The sequence below is a fragment of the Tursiops truncatus genome, chromosome 6, assembly GCF_011762595.2.
Source record: "Tursiops truncatus isolate mTurTru1 chromosome 6, mTurTru1.mat.Y, whole genome shotgun sequence".
Lineage (NCBI taxonomy): Eukaryota > Metazoa > Chordata > Mammalia > Artiodactyla > Delphinidae > Tursiops > Tursiops truncatus.
Window position 1 is genome coordinate 101,652,278 of NC_047039.1, and position 22,873 is coordinate 101,675,150.

A 22,873-nucleotide genomic window follows, 5' to 3' on the forward strand; every position below is an offset into this window, starting at 1 on the left:
ACAGTTAGGACACCGACTTGGGAATACCGGGGGGTTTTGTTTGTTTGTTGCAAAGGCCTCCTGAATTTCTTTGAAGGGATGTGGGTCCCTCTGGTGGCAAGGAGGTATAACACAATGAAGGGAATGTACCCGTGAGACCCTCACTTTTTGACCTTCCTTTTCGTAAAAGACTCCGAGGTAGAGGCCAAAGCTTGGATTCACTCGAGCCTACCGACAGTGCCTGCACCACTGCAAGTGCTCAATAAATGTCCCCTGAATAAACAAATGAGCAAACTGCAAATTACCACATGTGCTGAGCTGCCTGGCACTACTAGGTCACTGCAATCACAGGCAATTAAAACAAACAAACAATGAGCTGACTCTCACAGCCAAACGTCTCAGTGTTCACGCACCATCAGACACAGCGAATCCAGATGCCTCGGATCCAAGCTGCATTTTCAGACAGGCATTGTCTCCCTCCAAAATGCTCAAGAGCAGGCACAATGAGATGGCAATACATGTTTTTGGCATGAGCAAAGGATGGTTTGATCACATCCAAGAGAGGCTGGCTTGCCATCAGAAAGAATTCAGGCAATGCTACAAAAGCCCATACTGCTTGACAGGGGACCACTGCAAAGGCTTTGAGTTGGGGATCATCTCTCAACAGGGCTGCAGTATTTCCCACTTATTTTGAAATTCTTGTCCAAGAAACGAAAATAATGGGAAACAGCTAGAGATTCCTAGGGACTGAAAACCTTAATACTTACAAGCTTAACAGACTTGGGTGACATTGATCTGGCCCTGTGCAAAACTGCTTCTACTGAAAGGGGTATTGTCGAAGAGTCTGTATACTGCTCAGAGAACTCTTTACAAAAACCCACCGGAGGAAATAGTTCCCTCAGGCCTCAGTGCCAGCAAAAGCTGTCCCTTACCTTAACGTGTTCTTATAGACACCAGAGACCTTGTAACTGAATTTCCCTTTTCACTTTCGCTACCAGGAGCCCCAGCTGGATTTTAAGTCCCTCTTCAGCACTGTGGCGGCTCTCACAAGCGGCACTTCTCCTCACTCACCTGCCTCCATTTCACTGGTCACCCTTACTGTTCCGTGACCCTAATGCCTTTAATCTCATTTAATTTTATAACTTTACATAAACCTCTGAAAATGCTTTTTTGAAACACAGAAAGAAAGAAATTACAAGTCTGAAAGCTTCAAATAACCAAAATACTTCAAGTTGGGTGGTCTTGAAAACGGATTATTGTAGTCCGCTGAAAAGCTGAAATTGTATCAATCTTCCTTTTTGCTAAAAGCACAGTATTCTTAACATAAATATTGTTTGGCATAGCCTCAGCACGGTATCTTAGGTGAAGTCCTGAAATTAAGAGTCCACAGACTTGGATCCGTGTCACATATTTATCACTTTCTATGTGACCATGATCAAGCCATTTAAATTCTGAGGCTCCGGGGCTTCCCTGGTGGCGCAGTGGTTGAGAGTCCGCCTAACGATGCAGGGAACACGGGCTCGTGCCCCGGTCCGGGAAGATCTCACATGCCGCGGAGCGGCTGGGCCCATGAGCCATGGCCGCTGAGCCTGCGCGTCTGGAGTCTGTGCTCCGCAACAGGAGAGGCCACAAGAGTGGAGGCCCACGTACCACAAAAAAAAAAAAAAAAAAATTTCAAGAATCCGCCTGCCAGTGCCGGGGACCTGGGTTCGAGCCCTGGTCAGGGAAGATCCCACATGTCGCAGAGCAACTAAGCCCATGCGCCACAACTACTAAGCCTGCGCTTGAGAGCCCGCGAGCCACAACTGAGCCCACGTGCTGCAACTACTGAAACCTGCGCGCCTAGAGCCCGTGCTCCACAAGAGAAGCCGCCGCGATGAGAAGCCTGTTCACCTCAACGCAGAGTAGCCCTGGCTCACCGCAACTAGAGAAAGCTTGTGCACAGCAACAAAGACCCAACACAGCGAAAAATAAATAAATAAATTTATTAAAGAAAAACAAAAATTCTGAGGCTCTGATTAATCTATAAAATGGGAAAAACCTTTTGTATGCCCAATCACAGGGCTGTGAGCACCAAGGGAAAGACAGGCAGTCCTTGTATTAACTGTAAAGTGCACTGGAGAAGAATACGCCTAAGAAATCGTATCTGCTTCATTTCTATCACTCTGTAACAGCAGTTTTCATTAACAGAGGGTGTTGAGGATTGAGCTGAATGTGGACTGAGAAAAAGACCAGTGTTTGGAACACATTTTCTTCCCGGTGTTTTTCAGCTCTACCTGTGGGATGCAGTGAGGTTCGAGTAAATGCTGAGTACTCACGAGTCCTGGAGGGGAGCTTACTATGCACCCAGACAGCCCAGAAGCCACACCTGAGCGGCTCCGTTACAGAGGAGCAGGTTCTTTTTCCCCTCTATCCCCCACCTCCCGGAGCCTGACACACGTCACGTACCTTTTCTCATCTTCTTGTCTCCGGGCTCTCTGCGGGCAACCCATTCTCCAGACCTCCATCAGAGAAGTCTCTCTAAACTGCAAATCTAACAATCCTCTGCTCAACTCCCCCTCGACAGCGGCCCCACTGCCTGCAGGTCAAGTCCACACTCCCAAACTCTGTATCCAAGGCCCTCTACAATTCAGCCTCTCTCTAGGTTAAAGCCACCCTTCACTACAGCCCCAAACTCTTCTTCCCGCAAACACCACACTCTCTCACATCTGTGTACCTTCACCTCCTATACGAAACCCTCGTCTCCCTCGCCTAGCTGGTAACCTTCAACTCAAACTTCAGAACCAGTTCGAAAGTTACTTTCCCGGGGAGCCTTCTCCAATCCTGCTCTGTGCTCCCGTGGTTACTCTGTTCCTATCTCCGTCCCGGAACTGTCCCCAGGCAGAGCTGAGGGCCTGCACAAAGCGTTCAATATGGCTGAATGCATGAATGGGAGTCCTTTCCATTGCCAAGCCAGACACAGGGGCCACCAAAAGGCCTGGGGTTTTGTTTGTTTCAATCCAAAAGCAACAGCAATAGCAGCTGGTGAGTGGGAGGCTCTAGTTAATTAAAGAGCCTAGTTAACAGAACCAGCTGATAAGCCATGCAAGGCTGGTGGGTTACACTCTACCTCTGCATGCGTCCTAGCACCATAAGGCAAAGTCATCCCCAGCAGGGTTCCCCAGACGCTGAACAGGCCAGTGCCCCCAAGATCAGGTGCGAAGCATGCTCACGAGATGGACACAGTCAAATTCTTAGGATGAAACCAGAAGTTAAGCAGAGATACTGTTGTGATGCGATACATGCTCAAAAAGAAAGAAAGCACGGCCAGATCCTCTTGTCAGAAACGTGCATGACTCAATGTAGAAAAGCAGCCGTGACGAGACACTAGGAAGCCCTGAGTCACAGGCAGGCTCACCTGATGCGAGCATCCAGAGGCACAGCTGCTTTTTGGTGCCCACGGCCCTGAAACAAAGCCGTGCCTTCTCTGGATAACTGCTCACTCCCTCCAAACATGGGGTTCTAGGGGAAGCTGCCAGTGATGATACACGAGCTCACACACACACACACACACACTCACGCACGCACGCACGCACAACCACACACACACTCACTTCTGACAAAGAATGAGCATGTGACCCAAGTTGGGCCTCTCGATACCTCACCTGTCTGGCCCTCCAGACCAGGGGACAACAGGGGTAGTGGGGTGTGAGAGTCCTCCTTCATCTCATTTACTAAACTGGGGAGCTGTGATCCCAGCAGGGCTGGCAATGCTGGGTCCAACCACTTGGAGCTGGAGTAAGAGGACGCAAGAAAGAGAAGCCAGGGCTTCCCTGGTGGCGCAGTGGTTGAGAGTCCGCCTGCTGATGCAGGGGACACGGGTTCATGCCCCGGTCCGGGAAGATCCCACATGCCGCAGAGCGGCTGGGCCCGTGAGCCATGGCCGCTGAGCCTGCGCGTCCGGAGCCTGTGCTCCGCAACGGGAGAGGCCACAACAGTGAGAGGCCCGCATACCGCAAAAAAAAAAAAAAGAAAAAAAGAAAGAGAAGCCAGCTCTCAGAGAGACACGGACTCGGTCCCGGCAGAGTTCCTGTCACCCCTGTCCTTCCAGCCATTTAGTTACCCAAGGCAATGCATTCCCCTTTCTACCTAAGTTACTTAAAGCTGGGTTTCTATCCCCAACAACAAAAAAGAACTCCCACCCGTAGTATACTTCACTCTAGTCTCTCCCTCTCACTGTCACATGCCCCTTCCATTCCTTGCCAAGCATTCCTTGCTTCCTTATGAAGGCGTATGCATGTTACTTAGGAATAAATCTTATCAACAGCAGTCCAAAATTCTTTTAGAAGCACTAGAGTTTTCATGAATAAGTGAATTATGGAACCAACATTGTCTGATAATAGAGGGATTGGTAAATACATTACAGCGTATCCACTTGATGTAATGTTATATAGCCATTTCAAGTGTAAGTTATAATGTAAAGAAACAATTACATATTTTATACACCTAGGGGTGTGTGTGTGTGTGTGTGTGTGTGTGTGTGTATCTCCCGAATCCAATTTCTATTGAATAAACATTTTTATATGATACAGGGGGATGGAGGGGACAAACTAAACTGAAAAAAAAAATGTTATCCAACAGTGAAGGATCTAAGAATTGGTATGAAAACTGACCTCTAGAGAAGGACCCTCTGGCCAGTCTTTTCTTTACCTCATCCACAGAGGCACACGACTCAGACCTCACACTGCTCACTCAACTTAAGTGTCATCTCCGCTAGAAGGCTTCCCTGACTACTCTGTCCCACGAGGATCTTTCGCACTGACTACGTAAGCTGCATGAATTAGCTCTGGGTTTTACACTGCTTTGCATTTTGTCATGTATAACATTTTCACCTCCCTTAAGGAAAAAATAAAACATTCAGGGCTCATGCCATGTATTTCCATCAGCATCTCAACTAGATACATTTGGTTTTCAGTAACACTGAATAAATATCAGGTCTTTTAATAACATGCAATAAACTGGTATACACCAATACTGCTGGTTGCATCATAAACTGGGTGAGCCCTTTGGACAAATAATTTGGCAGCATGATTAACTAGTATAATCCTCAGAATCTATCCTTGGGATTTCAAGAAAAAAAAAAAAATGCCTTTATGCCCAAAGATGTTCATTGTGGCATTACTTAAACAGCCAAAACGTCCAAGAGAGCAGGAAATTTTTATTAAGTAAATCACGTGAAATCTATTCAATGACGCGTATGCATCATTCAGCATGACTGCTCCGGAGCCTACACAACACGCGGAGATGGCCGTGAGAGAGAAAGTGATCAAAGAACACACAACAGCATTTAGCCTCTGATTGGACTGGGGCCCCAAATGCACCAGGACTAAAGGGTGATACTGAAAAACAGAGTTACTTTATGAGGGTGGTGGAATTATAGGCTACATTTTCTTATTTTCCTAAGTTTCCATTATTTCTCTCTTGATGTTCATTAAAATTTCTGTTAAAATAGACAAACATTTATATTTCAATCCTCTTGTCAGTGCCAGCCTTAGGATTTCAAACTATGGTCCTGACGTCCCGTCCCTGCCAACAGCAGCCACCAGAGAACTAACCTCTGGTACCTGCGGGCTCTCCTTCGAGCTCTCTACTCCAATGACTCTGCCTGCCCCAGGCGCCCGTGCAGGGAATTCGTTTAACCTGAGTGTCAACAATCACTCAGACTCAGTCCCTGTGCTACCCGACTGCACCGAGGCTGTGGATCTGGACGTGACTCTCAGGATGCGGAATACTTACATTTAAACCTAACAGAAACTGTAAAAGATCAACTTTTTTGTCTACCAAATTCAGAGAGAATTTCTTAAATACTAACATCCAACGCTAAATAGAGTAGTCTTAAAAAAAGATCACTCTCACCTAGGGAAACGTGGTATAATCTTTCTGGAGAACAATTTGGGTGTATCTATAAAATAGTCTTTAAAATATTCATACTCTTTGACCCAGTAATTATACCTCTATCAGGAAATAATCAGTGGATAAATATTTATGTACAAGGATGTTTGCTGCAGCATTTGTTATAAGGCAAATATATATATAATGAACTAAACATCCTACAGTAAGGACTAGTTAAATAAACTGTAGCACATTCAAGTGATGAACCATTATGTTCACACACAAAAAAACACGTTTTTGAAGAACACTCATGACGGCCCCACACCAAAGGGAGAACATTGAATAAAAAAAAAAAAAAGAAACAATACAAAAATGCATTTTCAGCTTGACACCAATAATGTGCACCAATAATGTGCACGCGTGTGTGTGTGTGTGCATGTGTGTGACAGAAAGAGAGAGAGAGAGAGAATAAAAGGACTAGAACATCAAATAGCTAAGACTGGTCATTTCTAGGTGATGAGATGGTGAGTGAAATATTTTATATTCTTCCGGTTTTTCTAAGCTTTCGGCGATGAGTATCTGTCTCCCTAAAACAGCCAAAGAGCCCCGGCCAGCGCAAGCGCCCTGCCCACTACCTCGAGGGCCGAGCGGCACTCACGTGGGTGATGCGGTCTCCCTTGCTCCTCTCTTGGTGGGCTGCCTCCAGCTCCTTCTCCAGTCTTTCCCTCTCCTGCTGCAGGTCGCTCAGCTCCCGGCTGACTCTCTTAATGCTCCTACGCAGTCTGTGGTTCTCTGTGCTCTTGGTGAGGTTTTCTGAGCGCAGCTCAGCCAAAAGGGCTGCCTTTTCTAACAGAGCAGCCTCGTAATCTTCAGACCCCTAGAAGAAGAGGAGGGGAAGGGGAGTTGGGCTGATTTTCACAGCTCAGGAAACAAACCAAGAAATCGGTGCTCCTTGTTCACCAGTTTTGTTTTTCTTTTTTTGGTCGGGGGTGGGGGGGGGGGGGTGGAGGGAGGTGGAGATGAACATAACATTCAGGACCCACAGCACAAATAATATGAAAGTTTTGAAATAACACAGGGTAGTGTTTATGTTACAACGTTGATGTTAAGGGGGAAAAGGCTACAATTATTGTGTAAAAACTTTTTTTTTTAAAGATGAGAAAGAAAAGCACAAAATGTTAGTAGTAACTGTATTTAGTAGGGTGGGAATACAGATGATTTTTTTCCTTTACTTCTCTGCATTTTCAAATGTTGTAAGGTTAGTGAGCATGTTATTTCTGTAATAGTTTAAAAAAACAATTTAAGTTATTTTTAAAAGATAGAAAATAAAGAATTTTATTACAAAGCAGAGATGGATTCAAGCACTGGCAATGTTCATCTCTGTTAGAGATAAACCCACAGTCATCTAGAGAAAAAGGAAGGTCAACCTAGTAATCGATAGCCACCTCAAGAGGCTACAAGTTCAGCAGAGTCGGAGGTCTACGCGTGTCAAGAACATGTTTATTTCATTAATACAGTTTATTAGAGAAAATACATATGTGATTATCGTGCATATGAAAAAATGTCGTAACTCACCACTAATCAAAAAGAGCGAATTAAAACAAGCTTTCACTTAACAAGTGAGATTGTTTTAATGAGAATATCCAGTGCTGGCAAGCTTATTGGGAAATGGCACAATTAACATTCACGTTTCAAGAACTGACCAAGCATCTAGAAGCCAAGAAATATGCTGGCAGGAATGTACATTGATAGAACTCCCCGTGGACAGATTATGTACATCAAGTATGTGTGTATTATATAAAGATGTTCACAATCATCCCAATAATTCCATTCCTAGGATTCAATCTCGGAGAAGAATCCAAAATATAAGGGGGAAAAGCCTTATATACAAAGTCATTGGGGCTTCCCTGGTGGCGCAGTGGTTGGGAGTCCACCTGCCAGTGCAGGGGACGTGGGTTCGAGCCCTGGTCCGGGAGGATCCCACATGCCGCGGTACGGCTAGGCCCGTGTGCCACAACTACTGAGCCTGCGAGCCACAATTGCTGAAGCCCCTGTGCCCGGCGCCCATGCTCCACAGCGGGAGAGACCACCGCAGTGAGAAGCCTGCGCACCGCGGCAGGGAGTAGCCCCCGCTCGCCGCAACTAGAGAAAAGCCCACGTGCAGCAATGAAGACCCCAAAACAGCCAATAAATAAATAAATAATAAATTCTTTTTAAAAAAAAAAAGTCATTCATCAAAGAACTACTTAAAACAGTGAAAAATAAGAAACAACCTAAATGTGCAAGAATATGAAAGCGAATAAAGTATGACAAAGCCACACAATAAAACCTTAAAACTACATTTACAAAAAGTTGATAATATGTGAATATTTCTAAGTCACTATGTTACATTAAAAAAAAAAAAAATCCCTGGTGGCTCAGTGGTTAAGAATCCACCTGCCAATGCAGGGGACACAGGTTCAATCCCTGGTCCGGGAAGATACCACACGCCGCAGAGCAACTAAGCCCGTGCTCCACAACTACTGAGCCTGCGCTCTAGAGCCCACGAGCCACAACTACTGAAGCCCGACCACCTAGAGCCCGTACTCCACAACAAGAGAAGCCACCACATTGAGAAGCCCATGCACCGCAACGAAGAGTAGCCCCCTCACCGCAACTAGAGAAAGCCCGCGCACAGCAACGAAGACCCAACGCAGCCAAAAATAAATAAATTAAAAAAAAATCAAATTGTAAACGATCTAAAAAATAAAATCTACGCATAGGAGAAAGCCTAGAAGGAAAAACAACAAGGCGTTAATAGTGGTTGGGGGACTTCCTGATTTCCCTTTTTTCCCTTCTTGCCAGTCTTCTGAAAAAATTTTTGAAACATATATAATACTTATACTCAGAAGAAAATTAACTTTTTACAAAATCTGTCTTTTGAATTAGATTGAGGACAAGATTAAAAATTTTAAAGCAAGGGACACTTGAGCTGTCAAGGTCGCAGCTCAGACTGTGGAGTAAAGGGACTGGCCCCAGCTTCCGGGCCCTCCCAAGAAATCCATCTCTGCTTCTGTGGACAGTGAAGTCCTAGCTGTTCAGCAGAGGTGGGCTACAACCACGGTCACTCCGGAGGCAGAGGGGTTCCGCTGTTCCTGGGCCCCTACAACCCAGCCATCTGGTCCCATGCTTCCCCAACTATTGTCTAGGACACAGCAACAGAGGCTGAGGGAGAAAGCCATTCAAATTCCAAAGTAGGTTTTATTAGAAGCTTCTGTTTTAGTTTCCTTTAAAATTAAAATAAAGAAATGGGAAACCTAGGTCACGGGCCCACCCAAAAAATGTATCTGGGGCAGTGCTTATTTAAATAAACTCAAAAAGAGAAAAGAAGATAAACAATGATTTGGGAAAACGCTCACCTTGAACAATTTTCGTAGTTACCTTTTATTAAGCACTGATTATGTATGCGGGGTTAAACCAGGCACTTTTACACGTATTGTATCTCAGTCTCTCACAGGACCCTACAAAGTACACATTATTATCCCTATTTAAGTAACTGAGGCTCAAAACTGTTAAATGACTAGCCTGTCATCAGGCCGTAAGTGATTAAATCCGGGATTCAAAGGACTCCAGAGCCTGTGTTCTTCCCAGAGCACTATTCTGTCTTGCCCATTCCTGGGCAGATTCCAGTTAACACCAATAAACTACAAAAAATTAAAACAAGCAGACTGAATTCAAGGGGAGAACACCAGTTAGGAGCTTGTTAAACAAAGGATAGCAATGGTTGATACTAAAATAATAGATGTTATCAAGCGATCAAAGTTCTGTGGGATTATCATGTAAATAACGATAACAAAGCCTCTAGAAAAATCTGAGCTCGAAGAATTCAAATTCATACATTCGATTCACTTCATAAAAATACTTTCCATGTTAATTTTCCCTGAGATGGCCCTCTGGAAAACTTCTTTGGAGAATTTTTTTTACCTTTTCCTGCAAGACACCCTGACTTTCAGATTCTATAACACCAGTCAGGTGCTTATAAATCAGGTGGCAAATACCTGACCCAGTTAGACATGGTCAGAAACTAAAGCACCCCCTACCCACCCCCCTAAAAAAGAAACTAAAGCCCAAATAATATGAAACAAATTGTTCTTCCCCACAGTACAGAAACATGATGAGTCCAATAAAGAAAGAGTCAGAAGGCCCAGAGTTCAAAGACCAGTTCTAGCTGTGTGACTTGGGAGAAGTTAACTTCTCTGAAGTTCTGTTTCCGCATGCGTGAGAATGATCTCTATTTCACAGGGTTGTTGTGAAGGTAAAATTTGACACATAAAGTCCCATTTCAGCAGGTGCAGGATAAGTAAATCTAGGTTCCCTTTTCCATCACTTACTCCATTATCTTTCGTTCCCAATCAAGAGATAATATGGAGAGTTTCCTCAAACTAAAAGCTACGTGTATAACACCATTAACTGAGAAGCTGAAAATAGACCAAAGTAAAAACTACTATATTGTCATGCCAGAACTACATCACCCAACTTAAGGATGAGTTAACATTTACTGAGTTACCACCTGTGCCCAGATACATGTTCTTATTTAATCCTTGTAAGGATTATGTGACATAAATGTGACTACCCAGATTTTACAATGCGCAAGCAGGCTGGGAGAGTGCAAATATCTTGCCCAAGATGATACAAGTTAGTGAAGCAGAGTTAGGATTCAAATTCGTGTCCCACCCCAGGTTCTTCAGGGTAAAAATAATATGATACATACATATAATGGACTATATGCAGCTGTTTAAAAAGACTGTATAAAAAGCACACAACACACACACACACACACACACAAATGACTGCATGTCAAACTGCTGAAATCTGAGTAAGGCCAACAGATTGCACCAATATCCTGGTTGTGACACTGTCCTACGTCACATAAGATGCTAACTTTGGGAGAACGAGGTAAAGAGTACACACAAGTCTACTGCATGTGAAACTACAATTATCTCAAAATATATTTTTTTAAAGATTGGTTAGATCTATATATACTGCCAGGGAAAAAATGTTAAAACAGAAGAGATTACATAACAAAATACATATCATAATGCTATTTAATTTTTCAAAGGTGATATATATGTATGTACAAATACGCTTTGAAAAGAGTCAAGGTGCTAACAGTGAACATCTTTAGACGTGAGTTTACTGGTGACATTTATCAACCTCTTTCCACCATTTTAAATATTCTATGAGTTTCCTGCGACGTGCAATTTTACTTTTATAAAGCCGAGCAGGGAGGGGAGGAGACATAACCGCTACTTCCAATTTGAAAATACATTGTTTAAATGGCTTCAGAGGTAGCACAGCCAGGCCACACTGCAACCTTCGCAGAGTCACACCTGTGATGAGAATCTACCTCTCTGCACTGTGGCAACTGCTCCAAGAGTCTGAATACCACTTGTCACTGTCACGCTTGATGCCACCCCTGTGAGCTTTAGCTCTTATACTCATGCTGCAATTAGTTCAAATCATTTGACATCCCAAAAAGGGCCCAAAATGTGAAAGAGAATGCATTTTCAAATGTCTGTGCAACATTCAAATTATACACACCTCGCAGTGAATTAGCCGATATAAGGGTCTGGTGTGTACTGACTCACACACAGAATCAGAAAAATGGAAGGAGCAGAGACTTTGGAGTCAGACTTTGAGTTCAAGTACTGGCAACCTGTCAAACAGGTGAGCACTCTGCCTCCGTGGGTGAGGATTAAATGAGTGCTCTCTGAACAGCCAACGTGCCATGCAGAACCTGAGGAATTTCAACAGTGTCTGATCTCCATACCTTGCAAGATGAGAAACCCGGCCAACACTGTAAACTACAAGACCTCAAAGATCACTTTTAGACGAGGACTGAGGGTTATGAAATGAGTCAATGGATGTAATAAGTCTGGGTAACACGTAAACGTGTAAGACTCTTTTCCTTCCTTCAAGGCCCAACAAGTAAAATATCACAAGACGTAAGGATCTCTGGTCTCTGCTTACCAATTGCCAACATACACTTTTTCTTCTCAAGGAATTGGTTTTGCTAAGAATTCAGCTTTTAAGGCTTGTTATTTTCTAAGCAAGGGAAAAAAACTCAGTGTAAAGTGTAATCTCAGCTCCATTTCATCAACCACTGTCAAAATGGTGGGGAAGGCAAGTCTGCGAGTCCAAAGACAGAGATTTGTCTCTGCTTCTAGTGCACCCGGACTTAAACCAAATTACTTCAATTACTCTTACTGTGAACCAAAGCTCTGAAAAGATAAGACATGGGATATGAATCTGAAGAACCAAACAGTCTTAAATTAGATTTAACTCCTAACTTCTACTTTATAACCAAAAACAACATGGGAGGAAGAAGTGGGAGGGTGGAGCTTTAAGGCAGTATGGGCTTAATCCCATGATGGAGCATTACTGATTCATTAGTTATTAGTAACAGGTATACACTGTAGAGGGAAACTAGAAACATGGGAAGAAAATGTTAATTCAAAACACTGAACTTGGGCTTCCCTGGTGGCGCAGTGGTTGAGAGTCCGCCTGCTGATGCAGGGGACGCAGGTTCGTGCCCCGGTCCGGGAGGATCCCACATGCCGCGTAGCGGCTGGGCCTGTGAGCCACGGACGCTGAGCCTGCGCGTCTGGAGCCTGTGCTCCGCAACGGGAGAGGCCACAACAGTGAGAGGCCCGCGTACTGCAAAAAAAAAACAAAAAAAAAAAAACAAAAAAAACCACTGAACTAAAATTAGCAAGAAAGAGGGAAGATTGAGGGGATGACCCGCAGGAGCCCTTGCTGTGCAAGGCTGGAGGGAAAACAAAAGGCAGGTCAAATAACCAAAGCCTGGAACAGAAAGCTGGCAGGGAGCAGGCAAGCCAGGTGAGGAGACGTAGGGGGTGAGGGGAAAAGCACAGGCTTGGGAGCGAGACTGATTCAGGGGTCAAATCCTAGCTCTTTCACTTACCGCTTCTGTGACCCTGAGCAAGCTACTTGAATCTCTGAACCTGGATTTCCTCAGCAGTAAACAAGGATATGAACAGTGCCTACTTCGTGGCGCTGCTGTACAGATTTATTGAGCTAATCCACGGAGAACACCTGGCACAGGGCTTGACACATAGTACATGTTCAATAAATGGCAGCTTCTATTAGCAGCAATTACCACATTTAGACCCTGGTCCTGTCATTTGCAAAGCTGTGTGACCGTGAATAAGCTGTATACCCTCACTGAACTTCACAAACCCCTCAAATACAAGGGGGGTGAAAATTACCTTCCCCACAGGGTGGTGAAGATTAAATGAGATAATCCACACATCTCGCACGGTCTACTCCTGGCACAGCCTAAGCTCAGCACTCCTAACTGTGGGCGTAGTGGTCACCATCTTCACTGTCATATTGAGGAAGGGGCTGGAGAAGCACCCAAAGCTGCAGAAGACGCTCCTTTAATTAGACTGAGTGAACTCTTCTACTAAAGACCACTCAGAGGACTTCCCTGGTGGCGCAGTGGTTAAGAATCCGCCTGCCGATTCAGGGGACACGGGTTCGAGCCCTGGTCCAGAAAGATCCCACATGCCTCAGAGCAACTAAACCCGTGCGCCACAACTACTGAGGCTGCGTGCCACAACTACTGAAGTTCGCGCGCCTCGAGCCGGTGCTCCGCAACAAGAGAAGCCACCGCCATGAGAAGCCCGCGCACCGCAACGAAGAGTAGCCCCCGCTCGCCGCAACTAGAGAGAGCCCGCGCACAGCAACGAAGACCCAACGCAGCCAAAAATAAATTAATTAATTAATTTTAAAAAAGACCACTCAGAGCTCCCTTGGTTCCTTTCAGCTGCAAAGCCCTGACATCACCAGGAGGAAGGATCATGGAGAGAGCCACTTCAAACAAAGCCAACACTTACCTGGAATGTCTGGGTCTGTGCTTTCTGGGGGGCCTCTCGGGCTTTAGCAAAGGCGGCATTGAGCTCTTCAATTTCAGAGTTAAGTTCTTCAATCTGGGTAAAAACAAGGAAGAGCAGCCAAGTATGCACTGGGCTCCCCTCTGTGCTCGGCCCAGAAGCTTTTCCTGCTGGACTGGGAAGGGCTTGTAACCGAGGGCTCTGTAGTCAGAAAAGCGGGATTTCTAGTTTGCCTGTCTACTAGCTGGATGACTTCAGGCCAGGCGCTTCATCTCTTTGAGACTTAATTCCCTCAACTATAGAACGAAGATACAGCCACTCACCCAACCACAGCACTGTGAGGCTTGAACAACGTTAATAGGTACGGGCGCTCAAGTAATGCCCGGCTCACGCTAAGAGTTACTATTATTGTCCACAGAGATGACCCACCCAACCACCGAGCCTGGCTCTTCCCAGAACTCCTCACCCTCCAGTGACCTTCTCCTCTGGCCCAGAGTCAGCGAGGAACTCCCCTGGCCACACCCTGAACTCTGCCAGCAGCCAGAACTGCCCTACCACCGGTGCCCTGCACAGCAGAGGGTCTCCGATGACCACTGGGCCCTGAACTCCCAACACCCGAGACAAATCACACTGACCGTGATTATGAACCAAATCTCCGCTGCGGCTGGCACTGGTGGTTACTCAAACTCCCACCTCCTCGGCTTCCTCAGCCCCAGTTTCCTGGTTGGCGTCCCACTCCTGCAGCCATTCCTCCTGCCCCCTTTGTGCATTCCTCTCCCTGTTCCCGAAATTTGCCGTCCCCTGCGGCCCGATGCTCAGCCTCCTTTCCCACCCCACGCTATCCTTGGATGAGTAGATCAACTCTCAGATTTTTCACTCGTATCTGTGTACGACTGACTCCCAGACCTACACCTCCAGGCCTGGGCCTTCTCCAAGCTTTAGACTCGCGGATCCATCTGCTTCCTGGACTTCTCACCTGAACGGTCCATGGGCTTCTCAAAGTCGGTACCTTCTGAACAGGCTCATCACCTCCATCGCCGCCCCCACCTCACCATGATCCTCCATTGTCTATGCTTTTAAGGGAGGTGGTGGCACACCATATCCCCAGTCACGCAGCCAGAAGTCACCCTTGACTGCTCCTTCTCCCGAGTCCTACGTCTAATCATCAAAGTTCCCCAAATTCACTTCTAATTTTTAATTATTTCTAGTTGTATTTCTTGAATACGCCCCACCCCTCCACTCCTACTTACTGTGACCGCTGCTCTAATTCAGCCTTTCTGAACTAGGGGGCTCTCACCTCAGCTACTGGCCTCCCTGCCTCCGTTCTCGCCCTTCCGCCGTCCCCTTTCCCAGTACAGCCACAGGCTGCTCTGGGATGCAAACGTGACCACACCCCTCCGCTCGGAGCCTTCAGTGGCCTTGCTACCCTCTGAGTTCCACCACCTCCGCTGCCCCTTGCAACGCCTCCAGCTTCTTCTCTCGCCTCACTTCAGCTCTGCGCTTGATGCTCTGAGAACCTCAAACCGTTCTGTTTCCACAAACACACAAGGGGCTCTTTCCTAACGTAAGGCTCTGACCAGCATTCTCCCCTCTGCGCGAAATGGCCTCCCCGTCTCCGCCTCACTTCCCAGCTAATTCCTGGTCCTCCTTTAAGATTCAGCTCCGACACCTCCTCCAGGAAGAAGCGCTCCCCGCTCCCCGCTCCCCGCATCCACACCCTAACCTGGACCAGGCCCCCTTCCCTCTGCTTCCACAGCCCCCTGCACTTCCCTCAATCACAACACCTTCATGCTGTCTTTTTTCCCCACTAGACTGGCAAGCAGAGCTGTGTTTTCTTCTCTGTATCTGTGCCGAGGAGTTACTGAGACATAACTGATGGCTATACTCGTGACAGGAGAACCGCAAAGAACCATGAGCCACCACCTTGGATCCCAAAGGCAACAAGCGGAAGGCAAGGGCGACTTCTGGCTGGCACGACTAGGGATACGGTAGTGCCACCAACGCAGGCAAGGGCAGAGAAAATGGAGTAGGATGGTGAGATGGGGGCGGCGATGGAGGTGATGGGTCTGTTGAGAAAGTGCCGGATCTGAGGAGCCTGCAGACCACCCAGGTGAGATGTCGCAGTCATGGCCTTGCCTCCCAAAACGCCTTTATCTCAATTTTCTGTTGTCTTTCAAAAGATCAGACCCACGCTGTCCAATACGGTGACAAAAGTCAGAGTTTAAAAATGTTAAATACCTCATTGCTATTTTTCTTTTATTGATTACATGTTGACATCTGGCATGTATGTATTTTAAAGTTAATTTCACTTGTTTCTTTTTACTTCTTTTAATGTGGCTACTAGAAAATTTTAAATTACATACATAACTCGCATTATAGTCATGCTGGACAGCACTGAATTACTCTACAAAAGAACTTCTAATTGACTACAGGACCCTTTCCCCACTTTCTATATTCATCTCAGCTCTCTTATAAACTTTTTTTTTTTTTGAGTTTCATTTATTTATTTATTTTTTTAACATCTTTATTGGGGTATAATTGCTTTACAATGGTGTGTTAGTTTCTGCTTTATAACAAAGTCAATCAGTTATACATATGTTCCCATATGTCTTCCCTCTTGCGTCTCCCTCCCTCCCTCTCTTATAAACTTTTTACCTAAAGCTAAAAATTCAGGGTAAGACAGGCCTGTCACAGAAGCTAATAGAGAAAAGTCTCACTTCAGGTGTATCAGACATACCTCTTTTTCCTTCGACTTTAGTGCCATGGTTAGACCCTGAATGGCTTTATCCCTCTTTAAACTATTTTTCTTTTCCGTAGCAATTTCTCTTTCCTTCTCTCTCAGGTCCTTCTGAAGTGCCTAAATTAGATTAGAAAAAGATTCACTAAGTTGATGCATTTTAACCAAAATGCACTGTAAATATAACTTTGAGAGCACACTCAAACGCAGTTATTCTATCATTCCTGTCAACCTGTGATTAATGTTTCCAAGTAGAGCTGAGAATCGTGGCATCAGCTCCAAGTTACTGCTTTACCACTCGCGGCAACAGGGCTGGGTGTAGGAAGGGGATCAGATCAGTTAAGACGATGACAGCTACTCCCGTGGAAAGGACTCCAATGCCTTCTGGAATCTGAATACAGTCACAGCAGAGCCTTTGAAACCGTAGCAGGTTATTTGGGGGAAATGACAGATCATTAATTTCACTCCTTAATGCTACAAAAGCCAGCAGAGAATCTGGTTTGATGGAGACCGAATATATACATTTATAGTCTGAGTTCATTTCTAAAGATATTCACCGCTGCCTCCCTCCCGGACTGTTGTGAGAATCAAATGAGATAATGGACGTGAAAGCACTTTCTACGCTGGCAGGCGCTACACAAATGGCGGCCGCTGTGACTAGGGGACCCTGCAGCAGTGGCTCTGCGATTGGCCTGGCAGGTCTGAATCCTTGCTACACCTCTTCCAACTCTGTGACCCTGGGGATGGAGCCTCACCTCTCTGAGCCCCATGTGTTACATCTGCAAAATGGGAACGCCTACTCCAGAGTTATGTGAAGGCTACGAAACCCTCCCCTCTGACACACCTAGAGCTTGACTCAACGAGTGACAGCTACTGTCACACAGGATTATCTGTTGCACTCAGAAGAAAGCAAGAGGCAGGGATAAATCCTCAATACGTCTGTAAAAATTGTGTCAACATACCTGGATCCTCTCTTCAAAGCGATTTCTCTCCTTCTCCTCCTCCATTTGTGCAGCCTAAGAAAAGGCATTCATTGGTGCTCGGAAGGGATCCGCAATCCAGCAGCCTCCCCAGAACAGTTAGAATGAGCACTGCATTTACTTTCTATTCCCCACCCCACTGCTGAGGAGCTCATGAAAACAATCATCCACTCCTTCTGTCTCCCCGGAAATGCACCCGAGTTAAGAAAAGGTAAAGACAAGCAACCCGCACGGGCTGACCACCAGCCCCATGGAGCGTGAACCAAAGAGCGACGGGACGGCGCAAAAGCCACTGAAGCACAGCGCCCGCGGGGCGAGAAGGGCCGGAAGGAGGAGCAGACGTGGGCTAATCACAGCCAACAACTAGCCGGGGGGGCCGGAGGGTTCGCTGCTGTGGTCGGGACAAAGGAGACCCTGCTCCACAAAGCGACTGAGACAGTCCATGAGCGCTGAGTCGTCCCCTGGCGTTTAGGGACCATACACGGCAGCCACCCTGGGTCCAACCAGGACCAGAAAGCCGCTACCAGGCCGGCCTGCACCTCCAAGCCTGCCCACCCACTTCAAAACAGCTGGGCATGGAGGTGGCCTGGGGGAGGGGGGGCAGGGGTCCAGGAGGGCTTTGGGGTCTCTACCAGCGACCCACCGCTTGGAGCCTGGGAAAATATCACAACGCGTCTGAGCGTGTTTCTCTACCCGACGAGGGGACCGTGATCTCTGCCTTGCAAGGTGCCAGGACTAATTGAGGTGCACGCTGACACCCTTCGAGTGCTGCCAGGCCCGATACAAGTTATTTCCCTTCCCCGCTGCTTCTGAAGTTTCCAACCGAAGGTGGCCTCAAGTCTGCCTCTAACCACAGAGACAAACCAAACCCAGTGGGTGCAAATAAAGTCCCCGGGCATCGACAAATTAACCCATAGGAAAACAGAGGCGTGCAGGTGTGGACTATTTTGTTTGTTTTAAAGGTTTTGTTTTCTTTTTTTTGGCTGCGTGGCTGCATAGGGTCTTAGTTGTGGCACGCAGGCTTTTCGTTGTGGCGCACGGGCTTCTCTCTAGTTGTGGTGCACGGGCTTCTCTCTAGTTGTGGCGCACGGGCTTCTCTCTAGTTGTGGCACACGGGCTTCTCTCTAGTTGTGGCGTGCGGGTTTTTCTCTTCTCAAGTTGTGGCACATAGGCTCCAGGGCGTGTGGGCTCCCTAGTTTGTGGCACGCGGGCTCTCTAGTTGAGGCGCGCAAGCTCAGTAGTTGCGGGTTTATTTGCCCCAAGGCATGTGGGATCTTAGTTCCCTGACCAGGGATCAAACCCGTATCCCCTGCATTGGAAGGCGGATTCTTTACCACTGGACCACCAGGGAAGTCCCTGGACTGTTTTTTTTCAACCGACTCTACATGAACACGAGACTGGAAGGATAAAAGAAATGCCAGGGCCCCTGACAAAGGAGGTTTCTGGTAATTCCTCAGCAGACAACAGGGAGCTACTATTTTGAAGGCCACTGTGTGCGAACCCTGGGGACTGAATGTGCATCCACTTCCCACAGGGGGATCAGGTCTGCTAATTAAAGTCCCCCGCCATGTCCCGTCACCTCACCTCGGTCCCTCTCTCCTCATCTCCCCTCAGAGCAGCAGGAAGTCCTCGGAGCTCTCCAGATGACACGTTTTCATCTGGAGATGCCATCCGAGATTTCTCCTCTTTCAGGCACTGAATTGAAGCTTCTTTGCTCTTCAAAGACAGCTTCAACTCCTCAATCAGTCTGAAAGAGAACAAAATTTAAATATTAATTCTAAGCTGTTCTCTTAGCTCAGTGTAGCAGGAGGAGGTAGGTAACAGGGCCAGACATCTTCAAAGTAGATGCGTCCAACGATCGAACATAAACGGAACCACATTTTGCAGGTGGGAGATTTGGGGCCAGAATTCGCCTCCAGCCCGGCCCTGGTCAATCCATCCTCTGAGCTGCCAGACTACGGTCTCATCAAGTCACACTCCCACTCAAAGACTTTCATTGGCCCCCACCATCGACAGCAGTGGATTATGAATTTGGGGGGCGGGGGGTGGGGAGGGGCAAGAAATCTCTCCCTAAGGAATCTGTCAGTGAGACTCAACAAACATGACCAGTAAAGCAGAATGGTTCCAGTGAGCGTGAAAACCAGAGAGCGTCTCGCCAAGGCTTCCCAGGGCAAAGTCTAAAACAGACTGGCTTCCAAAATAAAGGCCAAACTCCTCAGCAAGGCGATCGCGGCCCTGTCTTTTAGGGCCTAGTAGATCAGAGGTGCTGCTGACGGCGTCCGTCGCGCCTCTCACAGGAAACGGACACCCTCTTCATTGGCTCTCAGAGCCTCCCTCCCACGCCTGTCCAGGAGCTGGGCTGCCCTGCGCACACCACGCCCTCTACCCAGAATGCCCTTCACACCTCTGCTCCTGCATCCACCTGATAAACACCCATTCATCCCGCCACCGCCAGTGAGGCGTTACATCCCCTCAAGACCCCAGAGGCCCTCCTCAGGAAGAGCTGAACACACCCTTCTCCGGGCCACCGAATTACCCCTGACCACGGCCAAGTCATTTAACCTCTCTGAGCCTGCACTGCCTCGGCTATAAAGTGGCCGTAGCTTGCTTCTGTGGAATGGAGATAAGCTATTTAAAACGCTGCACAACTCCAGGCACGTGGCAGAACTCAACAAATAACAGTGGCTATATGGCTATAATTATTTTTTTTTAAAACACTGAGCAATTAGCATTTTGTCAAAGGACTCTCAGAAGAGTCCCTCCAGCTAAGCCTAGAAAGCAACTCAGTAGGGTAGAAAGAGCAAAGGCCTGGAAGTCTGAGAGAGCTTCCCGAGCTCCCAGGGCGAAGGTGGGGAGTGAGCTAAAAGCAGTTAAAGCGCCTAGCAATGCGTACTTGAGTATCTGAAAATTTGTGTCCACCCAAAATTCCTATACTGAAATCCTAACCCCCAAAGGTGACAGGATTAGGAGGTGGGGCATTCGGGAGGAGATAAGATCTTGAGGGTGGAACTCGCATGAATGGCAGCACAGATGGAACTCCAGAAAGACCCCCACCCTTCCACCAGGTGGGGACACAATAAGAAGTCTGCGACCTGGAAGAGGGCCGTCGCCCAACCATGCTGGCGCCCTGATCTCGGACTTTCTCGGCCTCCAGAACTGTAAGAAATAACCTTCTGTTGTTTGTAAGCTACCCAATCTGTGGTATTTTGTTATGGCGCCCCAAAAGGACTAAAATAATTGGGTACAGAGGGAACCGGGCAGCACCAGCGCGGTGCCCCGCAAAACTCGGAGGAGTAAGACTGCCCTCTAGGGGTTCAACTTTGAAATCATCACACAGTCAACTGGAGAGGTAAAAAGTCACCAAACTACACACTTAAAATGGATGTGTCGTGCTGCGTGCAACTTATACTTCGATAAAATTGATTTGCTTTAGTTACCTCAAAGCAAGTTCTAGATAGGGATGGAAATGAGCAGGGAAGGCCTGTGGGGACTGTCGCCAGCCTAGTGCACCAGCCCGCCTAAGAGAGCAGCCTCAGTCCAGCAAGACCCTGGCCCAGTCCTGCCACGCCTTCCAGGTTTTCAAGAGAAGCTGGAAATCTAGACTTTCACGTGAAATTAGGCGTTTGGTTTTTTTTTAACATCGGCAACAAATTCCATCTTTTCAAAGTACTGTTTGGGTCAAATAAAATATGTCTGTTGGCCATACTGACCTGCAGGGCTCCTCAAGGCTGACTGTCTTAGAGATACGGACTAGCTGTAAGGTCCAGTTGAAGGAAATCAAGGAGCTAAAGCATGTACCTTTGAAAAGGGCAGCGGGAGGCCAGGACACGGGCAGCGTCCGTCCTGGTGAGGGCCCTGCTCAGCGGTGGTGGTCAGTCACGCGGCAGACCTGGATCCAGCTCACCAGGGCGTGACGAAGGGCCCCTGCTCCATCCAATTCACTCACACCTCTGACCTCAATTTAGCTTCCTGGGGCACGTCTGCCTTCAGGGACGGAACACACTGATCCTAGGCCCAGAAGAGTTCCACCACAGAGGGCCACACCCAAGCGAGCGGGCAGAAACCCAGAGCTGGCTGCCGGGAGCGTGCCTGAGGCACCTCTATCCCTGAGAGACGGGTGCACTTGCAGGACTGACACATCACGTTTCGGTGCCTCCCCAGCCGGACCAGTAGGAGACCCCAGGAGCAGGCAGCCTTAGGGAGGCCCCGACCTGATCACCCACGTCCATGGAGACCCCACTGCCCGGACCACAGTCAGTACTCAGCAAGCATTAACCCTTCCCCAAAAGGGCTCCGTCTGCCAAAACGATGGGCAACCAAGCTTCTACAGCGTATGCTAACAGGGACCGAGGCTGCTCTAAACGGTGCCACGCGTCCCACCTTTGAGGATGCCTCACCCCAAGCCCAGAGCTCTCCTCTCCTAAGCTCTCCCTGCCCCACACCCAGGCAGAGCTGATCACTCCCTGGCTTTTGTCACAGCCCAGACTCGGAACTTACCTCCAGCACCAATCATGACTTTCTGTTTTTAACGCGTGTTTCCTCCCCCACATGGGAGCTCCATATAAGGAAGACAGTGTTCACCTCTGCATTCCTGGCACCCAGCCCGAGGCTAGGCTCAGCAGCTGGGGAAGGAATGAACCTGCATCTCCTTTAATTCAGGCCTCACTCCACAGGCCCAGCATCTCCTGGACTCTCCTCTTGGTGCCTGCAATCCCTCAACCCAATGTGTCCCAACTGAAAGCTCATCTTCCCACCTCCTCCACCCCAAAACATCTCCTCTTTCTCCCCTTTTCCCACAAACTCGGCAAACTGCCCTCCCATCCCACGGTTGCTCACGCTCAGGACCTGGGTCGGGGGGACCTCTGCGGCCTCTTCCCTCATCCACAGGTCCAGCAGCCATCAAGCCCTTCAAGCCATCACGCCAGTCCAACCTTCCCAGTGTCTCTGCCTGCTCTTCCCCAACCCGAGCTCTGTCACCTCGGTCCTCTTATCTGAACTTCAGCATCATCCCCCCTGCCAATCCATCCTCCAGGGGGCAGCCAGAGGGAGGGCTCGAAATTTATATCTGATCCTGTCATTCCCCCCACCCCCATCCTTAGCCTTTCAGTGACTCCTCACATGCCCTGAGGACAAAACCCAAACTCTACCAAAAGGCCCACAGGACCTGCCCCAGCTTCCCTCTCCCCAGCTCCTCCTATCGCCCCGCCCCCGTTCCAGACCAGGACACTCGGCCAGGCTGTATTCTTCCAGTTCCTTGATCACGCTTTAGAACAATTTCTGTCGACTTCCAAACTAGTTTGGCTCTTCAATGGATGGGCCAGAGGTTAGCCGGAAGTCTCACTTTTGTTTAGTTAACTCAACCTTCCACTTAGTAACCACCAAAGCAAGGCAAGAGTATCAAAATGCAAAAA

The 22,873-nt window shown here is 47.7% G+C and overlaps 1 protein-coding gene across 8 annotated transcripts in view; it reads right to left on the reverse strand.

Annotated features, from left to right (window-relative positions):
* The window catches only part of CDK5RAP2 (CDK5 regulatory subunit associated protein 2), a 181,417-nt gene that overhangs the window by 112,947 nt on the left and 45,597 nt on the right, over positions 1-22,873 (reverse strand). For 4 of the 8 annotated variants that reach the window (XM_073806488.1, XM_073806484.1, XM_073806486.1 and 1 more), the window contains 5 exons: positions 19,047-19,209; positions 17,445-17,498; positions 16,483-16,602; positions 13,749-13,946; positions 6,509-6,727 (listed from right to left, as the gene is read on the reverse strand). In XM_073806488.1, the coding sequence (XP_073662589.1) occupies positions 6,509-6,727; positions 13,749-13,946; positions 16,483-16,602; positions 17,445-17,498; positions 19,047-19,209 (754 nt within the window). Of the gene's footprint in view, positions 1-6,508; positions 6,728-13,748; positions 13,947-16,482; positions 16,603-16,714; positions 17,402-17,444; positions 17,499-19,046; positions 19,210-22,873 lie in introns of those variants that run through there. The other 4 variants (XM_073806487.1, XM_073806485.1, XM_073806489.1 and 1 more) reach the window with 3 other exon arrangements.